The sequence below is a fragment of the Crocuta crocuta genome, unplaced genomic scaffold, assembly GCF_008692635.1.
Source record: "Crocuta crocuta isolate KB4526 unplaced genomic scaffold, BGI_CrCroc_1.0 scaffold130, whole genome shotgun sequence".
In the NCBI taxonomy this organism is placed as follows: domain Eukaryota; kingdom Metazoa; phylum Chordata; class Mammalia; order Carnivora; family Hyaenidae; genus Crocuta; species Crocuta crocuta.
In genome coordinates, this window is record NW_027527920.1 from 15,845,256 (window position 1) to 15,866,175 (window position 20,920).

Sequence of the window (20,920 nt, forward strand, 5' to 3'; positions counted from 1 at the left end):
AGAAGGTGAACAACCCACTTCTGAATAATTCATGAGTTGAAGAAGAAGCCTGGAGGAAAATAAGAAAGAATACATTCACTTGACTGAAAATTAAAATACAACATATCAAAATTTATGGCACAGCTAAATCGATGCTGAAGGGGAAATTCATAGCCCTAAATATTTACATTTACAAAGAGGAAACGTCTGAATTCAATCATCTAAGCTGCCACCTCAAGAACCTAGAAAAGGAAGAACATTAATAAACTCAAAGCAAACAGAAGGAAGCAAATAATAAAGATAAAAGCAGAAATCAATGAAACTTAAAATATAAGAACAGAAAAAAAATCAACAAAAATGATTCTTTTAAAAGGTCAGTAAGATCGACAACCCGCTGGCAAAAATCTCTCTCTCTCTCTCTCTCTCTCTCTCTCTCTCTCTCACACACACACACACACACACACACACACACACACAAATACAATTGCCAATATCAAGAACAAAACAGAGTATTGCTACAGACCCTGCAAGCATCAAAAGGATAACTCAGGAATACCACAAACAACTCTACACAAATAAACTGACAAGTTAGATGAAATGAACCCATTCTTCAAAAAGCATAAACTACCACCGATTACCTAATACAAAACAGATCATTTAACAGTCCCATACCTACTAAGGAAATTGAATTCGTAATTTTAAAAGTCTCAAAATGAAATCTCTAGGCCTAGCTGGTTTCACTGGTGAATTCTACCAAACGTTTAAAGAAGAATAAACATGAACTCTACACAATCTCTTCCAGAAAACAGACGAGGAAGAAACACTCTCAATTTATTTGATGAAGTCAATATTACCCCACACCAAAACCAAAGATAGTACCAACACAACACACAAAAACCCCACAACTATAGACAACACAGACACAAAAATCCTAAACAAAATATTAGCAAGCAGGATTCAGCATTATATAAGAAGAAGTAAACGCGAAGCCCACCTGGAATTTATTTTAGGGATGTAAGACTGATTTTAATGTTTGAAAATCACATCATCGTACCAGTGACACAGAAAAAGTATTTGACAAAATTCAACACCCATTCATAAAAACACAAACAAAAATTCCCAGAAAACTCTGACTGGAGGGGAACATCCTAAACTTGATGAAGACCCTCTGCAAAAGCCCTATAACTAACATTATATTTAATGGTGAAAGACTGAATGCCTTCCCCCTAAGATCAGGAATAAGGCAAAGACACCCACCCTCACCACTTTCACTCAGCAGAGTACTTAACTTCTAGCCAGCACAGTAAGGCAGGAAAAAGAAGTAAAAAGCATACAGATTAAAAAGGAAGAAATAAAACTATCCCTATTGGCAGATGACATGGTTGTTGATGTAAAAAATTCCAAGGAATCCATCCCTCCGAAAAATTTAAATAATAAGATACTGCTGGTTGATTTGATAATGTCTAGATACAAAGGGGAGGCAGTTATAGTACTGCTCATCAAGGAATAATTTGGAGGAAAGAGAAAATCTTCGATGACATATCAAAGAAAATTGCTTTCACCAAGAAGGGAGATGGCCCCAAGCCAGCTGGTAGGAACATGAGACCATTTACATAGAGTAAATGTCATAAGCTCACATACAGATCACTGGGAACCAAGAATGTGTCTGCTTCCTCCTTAAAAGGCTGTATAAATTCTCAGCTAATGTATAAATTTTTAAAAAGTGAGTATTTCTCTTATCATTCTCAAGGATGGGACCTGAGTCACTTAAATTCTTCTTTCGACATCCTTCCAAGGGTGTCTCTTCAAACTCCTGCCCAGAGACCAAAATGAAAAGTGCTGGCCAGCATACTAGAAAAAGCATTGTCCAGGAACCAAAAACTATATTCTGGAGCCATCTCTAACCAAATCATGGCACCTTCCTAGAGGTCTGGGGGAGAGAGAAGGGCAGCTTGCCTTCTACACCACTTTGCAGCTCTTGACAAGGAAATAAGTGCATTGCTACTTCCGGAGAGGACAGCAAGAACAGCACGGTCCCACCATGCACCTAACACAGTCATTTAGGCAACTCCCTGACCAGTGAGTCTACCTTCAGATCACCGCATATTTGCTGGCAACCTAGGCTTACCCGAGAGTTAACTAGAACTTTCAATCCAACTCTCTTTATTGCCCTGAGGTTGGTTTTATATCAGGGAAGGGACAGAGCAAATGCTATAGTGAGAGCTCCCCCATTCCCAGATAAAGGGACTCTAAAAGCTGGCAGTGCTGTTGACTTTACACTAGGAAGTTTACTCAGTTTAACCTTCTCAGAGCACCAGCAATAAAAAATTCAGACCTGCTCAAGAAAAGGGGCTATGAATTTAAAATACAGGGTGCGTGGGGTGGGATGGGGTAGAGCGTCTTCACCTGCCTTACCCACCAAGCCCAAATGGTGTTTTACTGCTTCTCCAACAGGGCTTCTCCCTCAATGTGGTTTTTGTTCTCTACCATGATGAGTGGCTCCACATAAAGTCATGTCTCCTGACCCGGGATGACATCTTTAACTCATGTACACAACTGAAGCAAACAGTTGTCCACTACTGGATGCAAACAGGACTGATATATGTGAATGTCAACTGTAAACGCGGAGACAGGATTCCCCTCTCAACAAGAAGTTATTTCTGTGTCGTATTACCTATTACTTAAATGCCAGGCCAGGCTCTGACTAATTTCCACCAGAGTTATGTCAAGGTCAACATCAGTGGTTGCACAGAGGTACAGTAAATTATTAACCCTGGTTCTCCACAGGGCCTGAATCAGCCACAGAGTTCACCACCTGCCAGCCACGTTTTCTCCCCAGTTCAGCAGCGGGAAGTTCACGGTACACAGCACATGCGTCTGCTTCTGCCTTGAAGGGTCACTAAGACAGATACGGGAAAGGGCAGCGGGTTGGGGCTGTAAAGGAAACTGGTCATAACAGAATGGGTAGAAGAAAGCCGAGCAGGTAGGGTCTCAAAACCCTGGCATCTTGGAGTCTCAGAAATCAAGTATCAAAGATAACAGTGGGAATCTTTTTCTCATACAAGGTCACAGGCTGAGACACATGGAAGAAAAATGTCTGGCCAGGCAGAAAGGACCCTCCCTATAGATCAGAAAGTGTGTGGGGTTCACTTTGGGCTTGGCATGTGCTTGACTCAAGGTCACAGTCATATTTATAAACCAAACTGGCTTAAAACACCTCCCCATACAGACTCTGTAGGATGACCCCAGTGCCTATTTTCCAGAGCTTCTTAATGCATAGGCTCCTGCTCCAAAGCCATGAAGAACGCAGTGCTTTCCAAGTAAATGTGCAGGCATCGGAGCTTTCCCTGCACGGTTTTATAGCCAATGCTTTCCCTGGTGCAGAACACATCTTTAGCTCTTGGGCAATTCAGGGATGGAAAAGACTAAAGTTTTCACATGCTCCCATGCCACATCTGCCCGAATACTTTCAAATCCATCTCAATGCCACTCTTCTGGGCTCTGTCATTTATTTGCTTGACTTTATCCCCAGTCTTGTTTCAAAAAGTCTCTGAAGCACATCCAGCCCTTTATTCTAACTGTAAGTGGACTCAGAGTTTCCCTAAATCCAGAGACAGCCAGTATTTCTTCTCTCTGGACCACACACTTGAGAAACATGTGCAGAAATTTAACAAATAAAACAAAAAGAAAGAAAACGAGGAGAAGCGTTAAAAGGAGAAATATGTGCAGTTAGCTACATTTTCCCCTTCGTCTGTAAGTCCCCAAGGATAAGGCCCGTCGGCACTTTGGAATTTCCTAGGAAAGGAACCAACCTTTCCCCTGTCCCTTCTCCCACCCAACTCCTACTCACTGCAGACAAAACAACATTGCTTTACTCATTACTGCGAAAACTACTGCAATCGCCCTGTGGAACGAACACCTTGCCCTTTATTTTGTGTCTCATGAAACCAACCTAACAATGCTGGCTCAAACAAGTTCTGTTCCCTGGTGACCACCAGTGCAGGAGGAGTTTTCCATTACATTTGCCTCTGACTTGTGCTCACACGCATTTCCAGAATCCTAACGTGTGGTCACCACACATGACATGACTTAATCTGTAGCTTAAAAGTCGCTAAACCATATCTAATCACTGAAGAGGCCACCTACTATTCTAATGGTTCTCTATTGCCATCCATCTGCCACCAACAATACGTCTAAATCCATTTCTGTCTGTTGAGCACTTCAAGTATAGAAAGTACTCAAAAATAGTTATTGGATAAGTGCATGAACACACACACAATTCTATTAACTGACTAGGGTAAGGCTATGGAGGATCCAAAAGCAAATAAGAAAAATGGCTATCACTGAAATCTCAGGAGAGAACAATCCAAAAATGTCCATGCCGCAGCTTATGAAGTTCGCTCCATCTGAAATGCCCTTTCCCACCCTTAAAGTCACCTCACTAACTCTCACCACTCTGAAGACTCAACCACACCTCATTCCCTCTTAAGGAACTCCCTTTCCTGGCCCACCTCCTCAAAGCAAAGTGATCCCTTCTGTATTTCTGCTTTAAATGCTGGATGTCATCACTTCACACGATGTTCCATGAGCTGAGTGAATAAACAGCTATCGGCAAAGCGAAATGATAAATGCCCTAGGAGGGGAAAAGGCTCTGGGGATTTTGAAGAGAAGGGCCAGCAGACGCTGGACCATACAAAGAAGGCATGTCAGCTCAGCCCTGAGGACGGCAGGGTTCTAAGTGGCAGAGATGGGGGCTCAGGGGTGGGAAGGACATTGGAGACAGACAACTAGCCTGAACAGAGACAGAGGAAAAATGGCAGGGGGGTGCCAAGGGGACACAGGGGAAGTCCAGGAGGAGGGCACAGGAAAGCAAGTCAGAAAAGACAGACTGAGGCCACAATATGTACAATTCTTAGAGACGGGCGCTGTTAGTATTATTCTCCCAACTGAGAGAAGAGGATTCTGGGGATTACAGATGTGGTTTGCCAAACTATTCAGTCATCGTTCACCAACTATGATTAAGGTCACAAAGTAGTCACCTGTGTAAAAGGAAAAGAACATATACACATGTTCCCGTGCACATGTGTGAGCACACACATATATACATATACTTGTACACACAGATTCCAATTTCTCAACAGCAACACAGGTGGGGGGGAGGGGGGCTGGTCTATGCATTGTAGCACGTTTAACAGCATCCTTGGCCTCCACCCACTGGATGCCAGTAACACTGCCCCAGTTGTGACAACCAAAAACATCTCCAGACATTGTCAAATGTCCCCCAGGGAAAGTGGGCAGAATCGCTCCTAGCTAAGAACCACTAACACAGATTACCTCCCAAAGGTGGAAGGAGTTACAAGGATTTGGAAAAGGAGGAAAATCGAAGTTATTTTGGTGATTGGTGCATAGAAACTGAATTTTTTAAAAAATCATGGGCATTATTACTCTACAAAATAAAACAGTGTACCCCCAAAAAGGCCCTCCCTGCCAGTAGGCAGTGGAGACCAGACCCATGTCTGGTCTACTATGGCTACTGCACCACACTGGCTTCCAGATTGGCAGGGACTGCAGAGCAAAGGCCCAGAGGCAGAAAGCATGGAGTGGGGACGGAAACACACTTCTGTTTAGCATCTTTCTTGCTGGGTTCATCATGGACAACAGAGAGGACCACGGCTAAAAAGGCGGGAGAAAGGCAGCTTGTGCAGGACTCTGTAATGGGAGGGAAGCCACAGGGGAGGGGGGAGTTGGAGGGGTGGCTGTGGATTGGCCCACCTGCAGCAAGAGGGTATGGTGTGGAGGGACCAAATCAGGGGATACAGGAAAATTGCTGCTGAAATCACCCAGGCTGAAGATAACAAGGCCTGAACTAGGGCAGTATCCATGGGAAAGGAGATGTGCCAACGGAATGGATACCAAGGGCACAGAGGCCACAGACTGGGCAGCAGATGGTAGCGGGGGCACAAGACAGAGACAGAGACCCCAGTGAGAAAAAGTGAACATTCATCACTGAACTCAAGGGTTCCTCTTGGCCCACCCAGTGGAGACAGATCATACTCTACTTCTTTGTGCATGGATAAACTCAAATGGTCTAAAAGGTTTTATACACTATTTTTAAAGAGCTTTCCTCTCATCCCATCCCCCTGCTTGTCCTGAAAGACAAACGCCATGTATGGCTTTGCATCCCTCCTGAGATTGTCTATATGTGCACAAGCATATATGTATATGTACTCATTTTTCGTTCGTCTTTATTAATACAGGTGGTATCCATTTACAATAAAGGCAATAAAAACAAGGACCAGGAAACTTCTATCAAGTCCATGGCAGAGCCAGATTTAGAACCCTGACCTCTCCTGAAGCTGTTATTCTGTTTTGCCTTTGTACATTCTGATTCGTTTACACAGGGACTACTTATTGAGCACTCTGCAAAGTATCAGAGATACAAAGGATAAGATGATCCATCCTTCAAGATGAAGAGCATGACATATCACCTAATAGAATAGCCCAGCAAAACAAAAACTAGCCCAGCAGTGTGGCAGGATGCTATAGTTCTGCTGGAGACAGCAGTTATTAGGAAATGCGACGTAGAAGAGATGGCTTTGTCAAACTGTGGTATTAGTTATCTCTTACTGCATACCAACTTGTCCCCAAACTTAGCAGTCTCAAATAATACTAACCTTTTATTATTACAGAGTTTCTGAAGACAAGGAATTCAGAAGTGACTCAGTTGGGTAGTTCTGGCTCAGGGTCTCTGATAAATTGTAGTTAAGATGCTAGCCACGACTGCAGTCATCTGAAGATGAGTGGGGCCAAAGGATCCAGTCACAAGATGGCGCGCCCACACAGCTGTTGACAGGAAGCCTCGGTCTCTTGCCACAAGAGACTTTCCATAGGCTGCCCATGGGCCCTCATAAGAGCTGGCTTCCCCCAGAGCAAGTGATTAAAGAGGAAGCAAGGAAGAAGCTACAGTGTCTCTTACGACCTAGCCTCGGAAGTCATACTCTACCATTTCCTTCCGGTCACCCAGATCAGCTCTATTCAACATGAGAAGAGACCATAAAGCACCAAGAGTTTCAGGAAGCATAGATCACTGGGGCCATCTCAGAGGCTGGCTACCACAAATGCTTTACATATCCTGCTTTGCTTTAACATTGTACATATTTTTTTTTCTTCAAATTTTTAACTTTTATTTATTTTTGAAAGACAGAGAGAGACAGAGTGTGAACAGGGGAGGTACAGAGAAAGGGGGAGACCTGAGGCGGGCTCCAGGCTCTGAGCTGTCAGCACAGAGCCCGATGTGGGGCTCGAACTCACAAACCAAGAGATCATGAAGTGAGCCAAAGCTGGACACTTAACCAACTAAGCCACCTAGGTGCCCCGATGTTGTACATATTTCTGTTTCCACACTGCTTCTTATCTAATGGATTTAGAGCTTATGACATATTCCATTTTCTGCTTCACGAGATCAAATAACAGTGCCAAATTTTTCCACCAAGTAGAAATCTACTTAATGATCTTGGCAAGTCTTTAGAAAAATATTCATCAGGCAGAGTTTAGAGGGTCAGAGAGAGTATAGAGGATCTGAGAAAGTATAACAGAGATTAAGTAGGATTTCTGGTAATAAAATTGAAGTGGTTTTCCCTTTCAGATGTTAAGGATTTAACTATGTGCAATGGTCTACTGGCTGTGATGGTCCCTTGCTATTTAAAATAGCCCTCTCTCATTACACTGCCCAGTCTGGTGGGCTGACTGTAGCCACACCTGGACACGCATCTGGTTACTGGCCTTCGGTGAATGGCTACCACTCCTGTCCTGCTCACACACCTGAAGTCTGGGTGATGTCCATGGATGGTTCAGAGATCACAGAACATTCATTCCATTCGGGGAGACAGGCAAGCACCTCACTTAATTATTCTCACTACTTCTGTAAATGCATACATTTTCAGCCCTGGGACATTATAACAACCGTATTAGACAAGAAACAAATGAAATGTTCCTCCTTCAAACCCCACCACCAACAAAGCAAACTTTCCCCTTCATCCTTGGTCCCTGTCTACCCTCATCCACTTGCTCATGGGCCCAGTTTACAAATTCAGGCAACCAGCATTTGGCAAAGAGCAAACCCTCATCAACAAAATAGGGCCCTCCATGACCCTACTGCCTTCCCTTTCTGCCCTTCAGTAGAGAGAGAAGCAGGTAACAACCCCATTAAAAATGGAATTGGATTGCTGAAGAGACCTGAGAGACTCTGTGTCTCCGTCTTCCATGGCAGCATGAACAAACCATCCAGGGCATTCCATCCCATTTGTAAAGACCAGAGCACACTTTTCTACAGAGCAAATCTGCTGGTGCATGTGTGCGTGTATGTGTCTGCCTCCATCTCTCTCTCACGTACATGCACACACACACGCAAACATGCACACTAAAAGTTTCTCATGGGGCACCTTGGTGGCCCAGTTGGTTAAACATTTGACTCCTGGTTTGGACTCAGGATGTGATCTCACAGTTCATGTGTTCAAGCCCCACACCGGCTCTGTGCGAACAGCGTGAAGCCTACTTGGGAATTCTCTCACTCCCTCTCTCTGCCCTTCCCCCACCTCAAAAATAAACAAACATTTTTTTTTAAGAGTCTTTCATGATTCCCATAGCTCTTAGGAAAAAGAACAAAATCCTCCAGGTGTACAAGCCTGCAAGAACTAGTCCCTGCCTTCCTCTCTACTTCCTCTCACACCAGACTCTCCATTGCCCAGCACAGCCCAGGCTCACTGGCTTTCACTCTACATCTTGCATAGACCACACTCCCTCCCACCACCAAGCCCTTTGCACATGATCTTTCCTCTTCCTGGAATATTCTGAGTTTTTTTTTTTAATCTAGTTAATTTTTATTCACCCTTCAGATGTCCATCATCATTTTCCTCAAGGAAGCTCCCCCTTCCCCCTCTCCGCCAATTTCAAAGAGCTTATCACAACTGAATGACACATTTATACATGTGATTAACTGAATAAGGTCTGTCTCCCGTAGTCTGTTTTCTTCCCACAACCCAGCATGGACAGTGCCTGGCATAAATGGAATGCTCGGTAGATAGCTGCTTAATTAACTAATGACTATGAGTGGAATAGTGACTGATGGAGATTCCACAAACTGTATCAGCAACCCATTCCCAATGGTTAAGAATTGATGCTCACATCACATCTCCTCAATCATTTAAGCTTCGCCCTCTGGTCATTCCTCAGTACAGATGGGAAGCAGACAGGCACTCTCCTCTCTCCTCCCAAAGACTCAAAGCCTGTGTCAGCCAGGGCAGGGACAGCCCACCAGGCTGTTCTGTCGCTCTTCCTGAAGCCAGGACACGATTTTTAACTTCCTTCCCCACTTGCTCTTCACACTGCATGTGAATTTGCTTAGATTTTCTGGGTCATCCGAATGCGCTGGGTCTCCTGAAAGCCTTGCTTTCCCCACCCCTCCCTTGGGAGCTGCAGAAAAATGCCCTCCTGCTTAAGCACACTCATGAAGCTTCACAATACCATCATTAAAACCTGGCCCATGTCCTACCGTATCCCTATGAGAGGAAGCCAGCTAATGCGACTCGGCATCAGCTCACCCTCCTGCACTGCGATGCTCTCACACAACAGCAGCAGCCAAAGCGGCTCAGGACAGCAGGCCCAGAGGAGGGCTCCTGAAAGGCTGCAGTCCGAGCCAGGAAAGACAGGGGTCCTCCTTGTAAATATTTTATTTTGTGGGGTCCTACCCTCTGGAAGTCTTAACAGTGACTGCTATCTAACTGATTCTTTAAATAAATGAAATCTATTTTAACTCATCTCCCAGGTCAACATTCTTTCTTTGCCTTGCACTTAGGGTATTTAAACTGTCCAGGATTTCTAACTGTTAACTTTTGAGTTTACTAAAAGGAGTTTAGGACAAAGACAATAGGTTCAAAGGGTGCTAAAATGCAGAAACCCCTAGAGAGGTCCTAGGAAAAGGAACATCTTTTTCATTTCTACTTCTCAAGTATTTGGTATGTAAAAGACACTCACGGTGTCAAGGTACAGAACGGATGTGCTACCTCCCTCCTGAATTTGGCCATCTGAAGCCAAGCAGTCAGCCTTTCCTGACTTCCCCCCGCCCCCGTATGCCTCAACCATAGCACCGTAACTTTATCATCCTCTTATTTGCACATCTTTCCAAGACTAATAAAAGATCTTTAAAGCTAGAAACCATGGTGTGTCTACCTTTGTATCCTCAGCGACCAGCACTGGTAAAACATACTCAAACATTTGATGAAGAAGGAATGGCTGTGTCTGAGACTCTTACTCTGTCTTCTACAAACCACAGCAAGTGAATTCAGCAGCGCAGGGAGAGCACCAGGAGGCAAGTGCAGAGGTGTCTTGTTTATGTCCACCAGGGCTCCCTAAGAGGTGCATCAGGACCCATGCACCTGGGATCAGAGTCCCAGCAAGGAGGCAGCATGTCTAGGGCTTAGATGGTGGGTCTAAAACAAATATGCTAGGATAGCACACCACGCCTCCTGTGTAGCTTTGTTTTAATAAATACAGAATGCCAAAGAGCAATGCACTTATTAAAAGACTAATTAAAAGAGTCTTTTCTGGAGGAAAAAAAAGCAAGAAAAAAATGAAAGGAGACCTTGTTTGTTTGTTTATTTTTTTTAAATGTTTTATTTATTTCTGAGAGAGAGAGAGAGAGAGAGAGAGAGAGACACAGCATGAGCAGGGGAGGGTCAGAGAGAGAGGGAGACAGAGAATCCGAAGCAGGCTCCCGGCTCTGAGCTGGCAGCACAGAGCCCGACGCGGGGCTTGAACCCACAAACCGTGAGATCATGACCTAAGCCGAAGTCAGACGCTTAACTGACTGAGCCACCCAGGCGCCCCAGGGAGACCTTGTTTAACCTTGAATCTTTGGCATTTTACTTTTGCTGATAGAAAGTTCTGGGCCACTCTGGACGCACCTGAGTCGGTGGAAAAGAGATCCTTCCCTTTACCTGAGCACCTGCTTGCCACTCTGCCACGTCTCCTGCTCTCAGCAGCCCTCATCCAGGATAAGCCGATTATCTGAAGTTAGAAAGCTGGGGAAATAAGAATATTTTCCAGGTTCCCTCACTACCCTCCCTCCCATGGAGAAAGAGAAATGAGACTTCTCACTGAATTAGCCCTATCTTTAGGGAAGGCAATTCTACTGATCCTGATATTAGCACCGGTTTTACCATCTTAACCTCTGTTGACCTTTTGCTTTTAAAGGAACGGGTCACAGATCGGTAGGAGAGGAGGAGGGAAAATCTAGAAGTGACACGAAGAAAGGGGCACTGAAGCTCATCTCTATTTTTACAAGATAAGTGACATTTCCAAATTGTTCAGTGAAACACAAACATGGAGCCATAATTTGAGGACACTTTTGTGGGGGGAAAGAAAGCTTCACCATTCTGAATCTGAATGAAAGGTATAGAACCATTATAGGTTATAAAATGTGGGTGGTAACGTTAGAAAGAATTTACACCATACAGAGCAAAACAAGATGGAAGCACAGAGACTTCTATATATTTGTGATGCAGAAACAGACTGCTTCTAGAAGTTTCTCAACTATTATCACTCATTAAGCCAGAAGCAATACTCTTCCAACTTGCTTTCCTGTTACTAGACTTGGCCGCTTCTCGTCCTTCCTCTGCTCCTGCGTCCTCCTACCCTTCTACCCTCTTCTGCTGGTTTCCTCTCTTGGTGCCATCACGACCCTCCAGGAGTGGCCCCACCCTCATGGACTGGCTCACTCCTCCCACCCAACAGGGCCGTCCTGCCTCTCACCAACCACCTTCCCCCAGAAGCCTCACCTGGAACGTCCCCATCCCCAGAAAGGCCTCAGCACCCGAGTCAATACCTTGGGCTGAGCTCCAATCATGGCACCCCTGTCCCTCACCCCAATCATGGCACCCCTGTGGGACTCTCCGGTCAGGCCTGTCTCTCCTGGCCACCCTCCCCGGCCCGACCCCACAGCACCATCCTCCTCACTCTTTATTTCTAACCTTTCTTCCAACTGCTAACTCCCCTACCTGCAAGTCACCGCTATGAAAGCATGTCCCCATGAGGTCCCCATAACAAACCGATGGTGCTCCCTCACCATAGGTATCATGACATTACGATATTCAATGAGTCCTCATATCCCTCTCCACCTTACCTTTCCTATCTTGACTTTTTGTGTTCTTTTAAAAAAGAAATTTGTGGAGAGCCTTGGTGGCTCAGTTGTTTAAGTGTCCGACTTTGGCTCAGGTCATGATCTCACAGTTCGTGAGTTTAAACCCCGCATCATGCTCTGTGCTGACAGTTCAGAGCCTGGAGCCTGCTTGGGATTCTGTATCTCCCTCTCTCTCTGCCCCTCCCCTACTTGCACTCTGTTTCTCTCTCTCTCTCTCTCTCTCAAAAAATAAACATTTAAACATTTAAAAATAAATAAATAAAAATTTGTTATGAAAAATTTTAAACATTAGCAAAAGTAGAGTCTGTAGCATAATGAACTCTTACATATCCATCATGCAGCTTAATATTTATCAACACATGGTTAATCTTGTTTCATCCATACCCTCAACCACTTTCCAATCCAATTGGATTATTTTATTTTATTATTATTTTTTTATTTATTATTTCTAGGAGAGAGAGAGACACAGCGTGAGCAAGGGAGGGTCAGAGAGAGAGGGACTCACAGACTGAAACAGGCTCCAGGCTCTGAGCTGGCAGTCAGCACAGAGCCCGACGCGGGACTCGAACCCACGAACCGCGAGATCACGACCTAAGCGAAATTCGGACGCTTAACCGACTAAGCCACCCAGGCGCCCCCAATTGGATTATTTTAAAGCAAAGTCCAGATAGCCTACCATTTCACCTATAGAGACTTCAGTAAGTTTCTTTAAAAAGATAAATGACTCTTGGGGTACCTGGGTAGCTCTGTTGGTTAAGTGTCCAACTCTTGGTTTCAGCTCAGGTCGTGATCTTATGGTTCGTGAGTTCAAACCCAGCATCAGGCTCTCTGCACTGACAGTGCAGAGCTTGCTTGGGATTCTGTTTCCCCTCTCTGTCTGTCCCTCCCCTGCTCATGTGCTCGCATGCTCTCTCTCAAAATAAATAAATTTTTTTTTTTTTTTTTTTTACAAATAGTTTATTGTCAAATTAGTTTCCACATATAAACTTAATTTTTTTAAGATAAAAGACTCTTAAAAACAGTAACACTATTGGACCAGCTGGGTAGTTCAGTCGAATGGGCATCTGATTCTTTATTTCGGCTCAAGTTATGATCTCATGGTCTGTGGGAATAAGTCCTGTGTCGGGCTCTACACTGACACGGAGAGCCTGCTTGGGGTTCTCTCTCTCTCTCTCTCTCTCTCTCTCTCTCTCTGCCATTCCCATGATGGTGTTCTCTCTTCTCTCTCTCTCTAAAAATAAATCGATAATAAACTTTTAAAACTAAAACTATCATCACCCCTAAAATTTTTGCTTACTTTATTTCTTAATATTAAATATAAAGACAGTGTTTAAATGTCCCCAATGACTTGAAATACATTTTGTTTTTTGCAGGTGGTTTGTCAGACCCTCTGGAGGGTCTGACAGAGAACTCCAGAATGTTCTCCAAACATGGTCCATGTGTTGGATATGGGTCTCTGCCTCTCAAAAGTCTCTTTCAATCTGTAACCATCTTATCTTCTATTGCACCCCGGGCTCCAGCCCAGAGCCACATCTCACTTTCCCACCTACGAGGTGTTGAATATGCTGGACCTGGCACCTCAAATGTCCTCAGCCTCCAGGCTCAAACAGCACTCGGCTTCCACTCCACATTCCCCCTTCCCCCAGCACAAGCCGCCTCCCACAGCACCTAGCCACACTTTGCTTGGGGCATTTACTCTTCTCCACTCTGCTCTCAGCTTCAGCGTTACTTCTCTCCCCTTCAGTCTTCTGGAAGGTACATTTCTCTGATTTATCTTCATAACCTTCACCATACCTTGCACTTGGCAATGGTTCAGTAAGTAAATGTATAAATGCTGTATTTACAAATAATACAAGTGGAGAAGTGAAGGATGGCAAGAGTCTCACACATCTCCATCCTCCTTCCACTTCCCTCATCCACTCATCTGAGAGAGATTTGTTGACTAGCTGCTTATTTTGGGGCCCTGAGACGGCCTAATGGCCCAGAAGTCATATTACACAAAAGTAAAAGTGGCTCTTTTAACACCCTCAAAATACGTGTATCTTTTAGACACCAATCAGTCCTTTGAAGATCAACATTAACGTTATAAAACTGCTCTCAACAGACAAGATCTGGTCATTTTCACAAGAAACAATTTAAATTCATAAATGACACCCTAAAACAATCTATTGCCTTAGGACTGTCAGGATTCAAAGGGCATCTCCTCTTCTGTCCCTTCCCGTCCTCCACAAACATTTACTGAACACCTGTTAAATGCCAAGCACAATGGGGATGCCTAGTGTCAAATGATGACAGTCTTCAGTGTGAGAGGGAAGAAAAAACCCAGAACAAGATTTCCAGCATTCACTGGTCCCTGGCAATGGTAAGGTCCAAGAAACAACCAGGGAACTCCTTGGAGGAACTGCAAATCTGAGCTGAGCCTCCTCTCTGGGAAATCTGAAAACACTAAACTGTCTGCACCTCTCTTCTGCACAAAGCGTTGAAGATGGAAAGGGTACAGATGAAAAAGAGAAGCTAACGGCTTCATTTTTCTACCAGACAGCAGTCATTCACATCCCCACTGACGGTCCATTTCCTCACCTGGATTCCAGCCACTGCCACAAATCCAAGGGGAGAGAGAATATTTCCTTTCCAAAACTAGAAAGAATATAAAAGGACATGGCACAAAGAAGTATGTTATAAAATACAGTGTCAAAGTCCTTAAGGGTCCTTTGAAAGAATGTCTGATAGAATTCCCTTTTCTAGCAAACATGAAGATCCATTTCTCAATGGGAAGGGAACGCAAGTAGCTCACCTAACACCCCAAATCACCACTGCTCGGAGGGGAAGGTACACTTCCCTCTGCTGCACAAGGAAATGCCTCAAAACCATGGCACTTGGGGCTCAGGTCATGATCTCATGGTTCGTGGGTTCAAGCCCCACATTAGGCTCTGCACTAATGTGCAGAAACTGCTTGGGATTCTCTCTCTCTCTGCCTCTCCCTTGTCTGATGCTTTCTCTTGCTTTCAAAATAAATATATTTTAAAGAATTAAAAAAAAAACATGGCACTCATGAATTCTCATCTGGTAAGCAATCATTCTATTCTTAAAAAAGGTACAGCTGCTTATGTCAGAGTCTCTATCTGGATTACCTGTAAAATGTTTAGTATAACTTGGCAGTTTTCACCAAATGTTCTAGTAATTTAAAACTTTTAGTGCTCAAGCTCAGGCCAGGATGAAATATTTTTTACTTGACAACAATAAAATAACACATTAGGAGTTTTTGGCCCTGAGGCAGTGGCAAAAATTAGAAAAACCGATGCCAGGAAATTGGGCTGCCTCCTAAGACATACCAAGGAAATAAACTTTTTAACGCAATGCAGTTCCTCTAAGAAATGTCAGTTTTTAGTCACAGTGGTGGGTGAGTCCTTTCCCTGAAATAGGCAAAGGCTAAAGGCTAGTGCACACATTTAAGAAACAAGATACCAAATTAAAAAATTGTATTTAAGGGGTGCCTGGTTGGTTCAGAAAGTTAAATATCTGACTCTTTATTTCAGTTCAGGTCATGATCTCACAGTTCTTGAGATCGAGCTCCACATCAGCACAGAGCCGCTAGGGATTCTCTTGCTATCTGTCCCTCCCTCTCTTTCAAAATAAACAAATAAACTTAAAAAATTATACTCAATTCACTCTTCTCCAAGTAGTTAATAGAATAACCTTAAAATTCTATTATTGAATACGCACATGTAAATAATGTAACAAAAAGGCAGCATCTGTCTGCTAAATTGACTTTATTTTTTTCACTAGATATGATTCATTCACATTTGTTCAGCAACCACCTTCAAAAGCAAAAGCTAAACAAGGGACAAAAACACAATCGTGACGCCCTTTAAGAAACTGCTGGGAAACGCAAAAGCAGTGTGAAGGAATTCACAGAGCAAAAGTAAAGTTTCCTAAAAGACCTCCCACATCTCAAGCGCAGAAAAGCCAAGAGAAAACACACACCAGGGACTGGAAACCCAGTTACGAGGGGAATGTGTCATCCACTTCCTTTCACTCATCAGAAATTACGCAGATGTCACTCTGTGCCAGACCCTGTGCTGAACTCAAGAGACAAAGATCACATGCCAGAGGCCTGCAGATGGGTTGAGTTTGGTCTATATCATTCTTTTCTTGCTAATTTAAACATCAGGCGATCTCACATCAAATTCCAGATATCTGACTTCTTAAAAAAAAATTGAGAGATCACAACATGGGGCAGGAGTCCTTCACTGACAACTTTCAATGGCAGTTGAGAAGCAATGGACTCCACAGCAAAGGGCACACTTTCCAGTTTGCCACAATCTCCACCATGCCCTACTGTCGCCCCCAACAATACGCCCAGTGGTCCACATATTCATGTCGTTGTCCGGGCCCTGAGGTACTTAAGTTTGCTACTCCCACTCTAGGAAGAAAAGGGAGGATAAAAATGTCCCCTGTGCTTCTTTAAGAAGCTCAGAGTCTAAGGAAGTCAGTAGACATGACGAGTTACAACACGGTATCATAGCAACTACAGGAGATGAATAACAAGGGAACAACAGAAGTCCTAAGGAAGGTGCAACTAACCCCACCAAGGGGAATGGAGGTATCCAGTCACCAACACAGGGGAGAGGGGACATTTGGAGAGGGTCTTGAAGGATTCTCAAGGGGGTGGTCTGGCAGTAAAGTGGAAGGGGGTCAACCAGCTCACATGTACAGAAAGGTGAAAGGACTAAAAGAACGTGGAGTTTTCTGGAGATGGGGTTAGGTAGAAAAAGGACTCGTATCACCTACCATACTAACAACTTGGCACTTAAGTCTGCAACAATGGGGCGGGGCACCTGGGTGGCTCAGTCGGTTAAGGGTCCGACTTCGGTTCAGGTCATGATCTCGCGGTTCGTGCATTCGAGCGCCGCGTCGGGCTCTGTGCTGACTGCCAGCTCAGAGCCTGGAGCCTGTTTCGGATTCTGTGTCTCCCTCTCTCTCTGACCCTCCCCTGTTCATGCTGTCTCTCTTTCTCTCTCAGAAATAAATAAAACATTAAAAAAAAAAAAAAAAAGTCTGCAGCAATGGAGCCAAGAGAGCTTCTAAGCACAGGCTGACATGATCAGATGTGTCCTTTCAGGGGAAGATCCTGATAGCACTATAGAATATGACCTGGGGGCCAAGAACCTTGCTGGAATGCACCCCTTTGGATGCTGAGGTGCACCCCCTTCTTAGTTTCCTGGTGCTTAGAAGCCTTACACTCTCTGCCAATGATAAGTCTTGGTTATCTCCCCTGTCATTTCTATCACAAACCCATTTGGGTCAACAAAGGTATCTTTCTTAAATTGGCCTAATGAAAATGCTGTACTTGGGGCACCTGGGTGGCTCAGTCAGTTGAGGTTCAGCTCAGGTCATGATCTCAAGGTTCATAAGTTCAAGCCCCACATGAGGCTCTCTGCTGTCATTGCAGAGCCTGCATCAGATCCTCTGTCACCACCACCCCCACCCATTCCCCCGCTTGTGCTCTCTCAAAATTAAAGCATTTTTAAAATGCTGTACGTTAACATACAATACTGACCTTTGAAAGAGTCAAAATGTGAGGGGCGCCTGGGTGGCTCAGTCAGTTAAGCGTCGGACTTCGGCTCAGGTCATGATCTCACAGTTCATGGGTTCGAGCCCCACATCAGGCTCTGTGCTGACAGCTCAGAGCCTGGAGTCTGTTTCAGATTCTGTGTCTCCCTCTCTCTGGCCCTCCTCTGTTCATGCTCTCTCTCTCAGAAACAAATAAAACATTTAAAAAAAATTGTTTTAATGCGAAAGACTACATCTCTATAGATGATCTTGATTCCATACAACAAAAAGGTCCTCTTTTACGTACCAAGTTTCCCTTCCCCACTTGCCATATATGTGAGAGGACCTAGAAGCTTCTAATAACATATCTTGCATCTGATGCATGGCACAAGTTTAACGTTCCTTACATTCAGATCACTGTATGTATGCCCAAAACACCATCCTCAACTACCCTTCAAAGAATAAACATGTTAACTAGAGCTTTGATGTCAAGTCTGAAAGTGATAAAGACATGTGGGTTCAAAGGAGAATCATCTTACTCAACAGCCTACTAGAACGTCCCCCATGAAACAACAGCACAGAAAGGCCAAGAATAAGCATAGCAGGCTGATGCGCAGAAAGAAAATCAGATGGAAAAAACAGACACATCCCCTCAAAGCAACGAAAATTAAGTCACTTTCCATTTTCCTTCAAACTAAACCTAATCTCCAAAAAAACCCAAACCAAAACAAAACAAAAACCTAAGGCAAATCAATGAGAAGCTCTTTAAAAACTGTCTCAGTTATAACAACCCCAAACAGACTATTTCCCAGACCCTTTATTGTTATAACAAACAAAACCATCTTTCACTTCTTGTCATTTGCAATTACCATGCCATAATTGAAAATCAGTGAATCACTATGGAGCTTAGGGGAGAAGGGGGCCGATGAGCTCAGAGCGTCGCCATAGTCATCACAGAATAAGCCAACAATATCAAGAGTTCTTTTCTCATCCTATTTAACCTGTGCATTGCAGAGACTCTACAAAACTTTAGACTCTGTAATCCCTCCCAGTCCCTAAAGATGGCATGATTATTTCAAAGCATTTTCCCCTTCAAAACATTGCTTTTTCTCTTCTTCAACAGCCAAGATGAGGCCTGCACCAAAAAACCTCAACATAATTTACAATCTATGTTGTAGAAGCCAAGAATTCAATTAAGAGAAAAATTATCTCACAAGGGCTCGGGCAATTTAGCCAATTAACCCTGATGGAACTCTGCTGATAAAAGAACCCAAACCATTTTGGGTTTTTAAAAAAATTTTTTTTTTTTACTTTTATTTATTTATTTATTTTTTTGAGACAGAGACAGAGGAACAGAGAGAGAGGTAACACAGAATCTGAAGCAGGCTCCAGGCTCTAAGCCGTCAGTACAGAGCCCGATGTGGGGCTCGAACCATGGACCATGAGATCATGACCTGAGCTGAAGTCGGACGCTCAACCAACTGAGCCACCCAGGCGCCCTGAACCCAAACTGTTTAACAAAAGGCTTCACAAGCCTAAAGGAACAGGCTAAGGTAGGGGCAGGGGTCAGGATTCCAGACATCTGGTTCCGGTCTGCAAGCCTGAAGCAAAGCCACTCGATGCCCTTGGTTTCAAACCCTTAGGCACACCTGGAGGGGCCCAGCTCCCTGATGGGCCTCCAAATCACACCCCTAATGACGGCATTATCCACGTCCTTAAATTTATAGACTCAAAATGGTCAACAGCAGCACTGCTGAGCTCATTATTTGTGAACAAGCTCTATTTCCACGATCTGATGAAGCTGAGTTCCACTCTGTAGTGAAAAGAAAAACAACCTAGCACCGGTGTGGGCGAGGCAGTCTCACCCCTTCGTCTGTCCCCAAGCCGCACTCTCACTCTCACGCCCGGGGCCAACATGCCCAGGCGTTTGACCAGACCTGGCTCAGCGGACTCACCTTGGTGGCCTCTTCTACGCTCTCCCTCAGGGCCTGCAGCTCGGCATCGTACTGCTCCTTCAGCTTGTCCATCTCCAGGTCATGGCTGGAAACCTCCTCCTTCAGGGCCCCCTTCAGGGCGGTGAGCTCACGCTCCCGCTTTCTTAAGAGGTCTTCCTGCTCCTCTTTGGCAATGAGCAGATCCTGAAGATCCTGTTTTGCCTGTAAGAGTTCCTAGAGAGAGGAAGCATGAGCAGGGAGGCAAGGGTTAAACGTCTCTGCTGAACGGCCCCGCATGTCCCCTCCAGTTGGGTGGCCCAGACAAAGGGCCGTCCTCCCAACGTGTCCTCCGACTCTCTCCTCCCCACACTACACAACAGTGTAGACCATCTCCTCATCCCTTTCACTCCTCTGAGGCCATCATTCCCCTTGATCAGTCTGTCTTAGCTTTTTTGAGATTTGATTTGAGGAAGATAAAAGGGAAGCTGATTTTCTCTTCATTGCTTTGAGGGGGCATGTGTGTCTTTTCCATCTCCCCTCCTTTCCATGCTACGGATGGTCTGTTGCCCTCGCAATGGGCTCGTGTCCACTGTCTGGGCTCACTGAACTTCACACCACCCCTGGGTCCCTGCGTGTGGTCAAACCCTTCATTCACAGCCCTCGTACTGGGAGGACTCTGCCCAGGCTCCTGTCGCACTTGGGCAGGGCACACACTCACATACTCTCCTCGTTCACTGCCAAGACTTGCTGAGAAAAGTCACAAAACTGGGGCAACACGTTCTGCTACAAATCGTATTACCTAAACCCAAGTGTGTCCCGCCAAAAGTTCAGCATTCCTTGGACTTCACCATCTTTGCCCCACTGGGCTCTCCGCAAGTCTGGGACACATCCTCTCCTGCAGACACCCCCCCGTCATGGTGGCAGGCCCTGGACGCAGCTGCCACGGCGTCCCCGCCACCTCGGTCTTCTCCACACGCCTGGCTTCCTCCCACCCGCAGCCACTTCCCACAAAACAAGCTGCCCCTCGCCAGCCTGCTCTGGCTCCATCAGCGATCTGTTTCCCGTCAGGTGGTTCTTTTCTCTTTCCTTGAATCTATGCTCTGTCCCTCAAGGCACAAGAATCCACTGGGTCAAGGGGAAACCACAACAATAAGCTTTGCCACTGAATTTTTAAAAAGTATAATTTCTGTTCACTGTGCTTCTTGACCACCTAGTCACTCTTTAATCTCTTGGTATATGACCCTGGATCCTACTGTAC

The 20,920-nt window shown here is 44.8% G+C and overlaps 1 protein-coding gene across 1 annotated transcript in view; it reads right to left on the reverse strand.

Moving 5' to 3' along the window:
- CGNL1 (cingulin like 1) overlaps positions 1-20,920 on the reverse strand; it is a 99,747-nt gene that overhangs the window by 61,850 nt on the left and 16,977 nt on the right. The window contains exon 7 of the mRNA XM_077748003.1: positions 19,684-19,896. Within this exon, the coding sequence (XP_077604129.1) occupies positions 19,684-19,896 (213 nt within the window). The remainder of the gene's footprint in view (positions 1-19,683; positions 19,897-20,920) is intronic.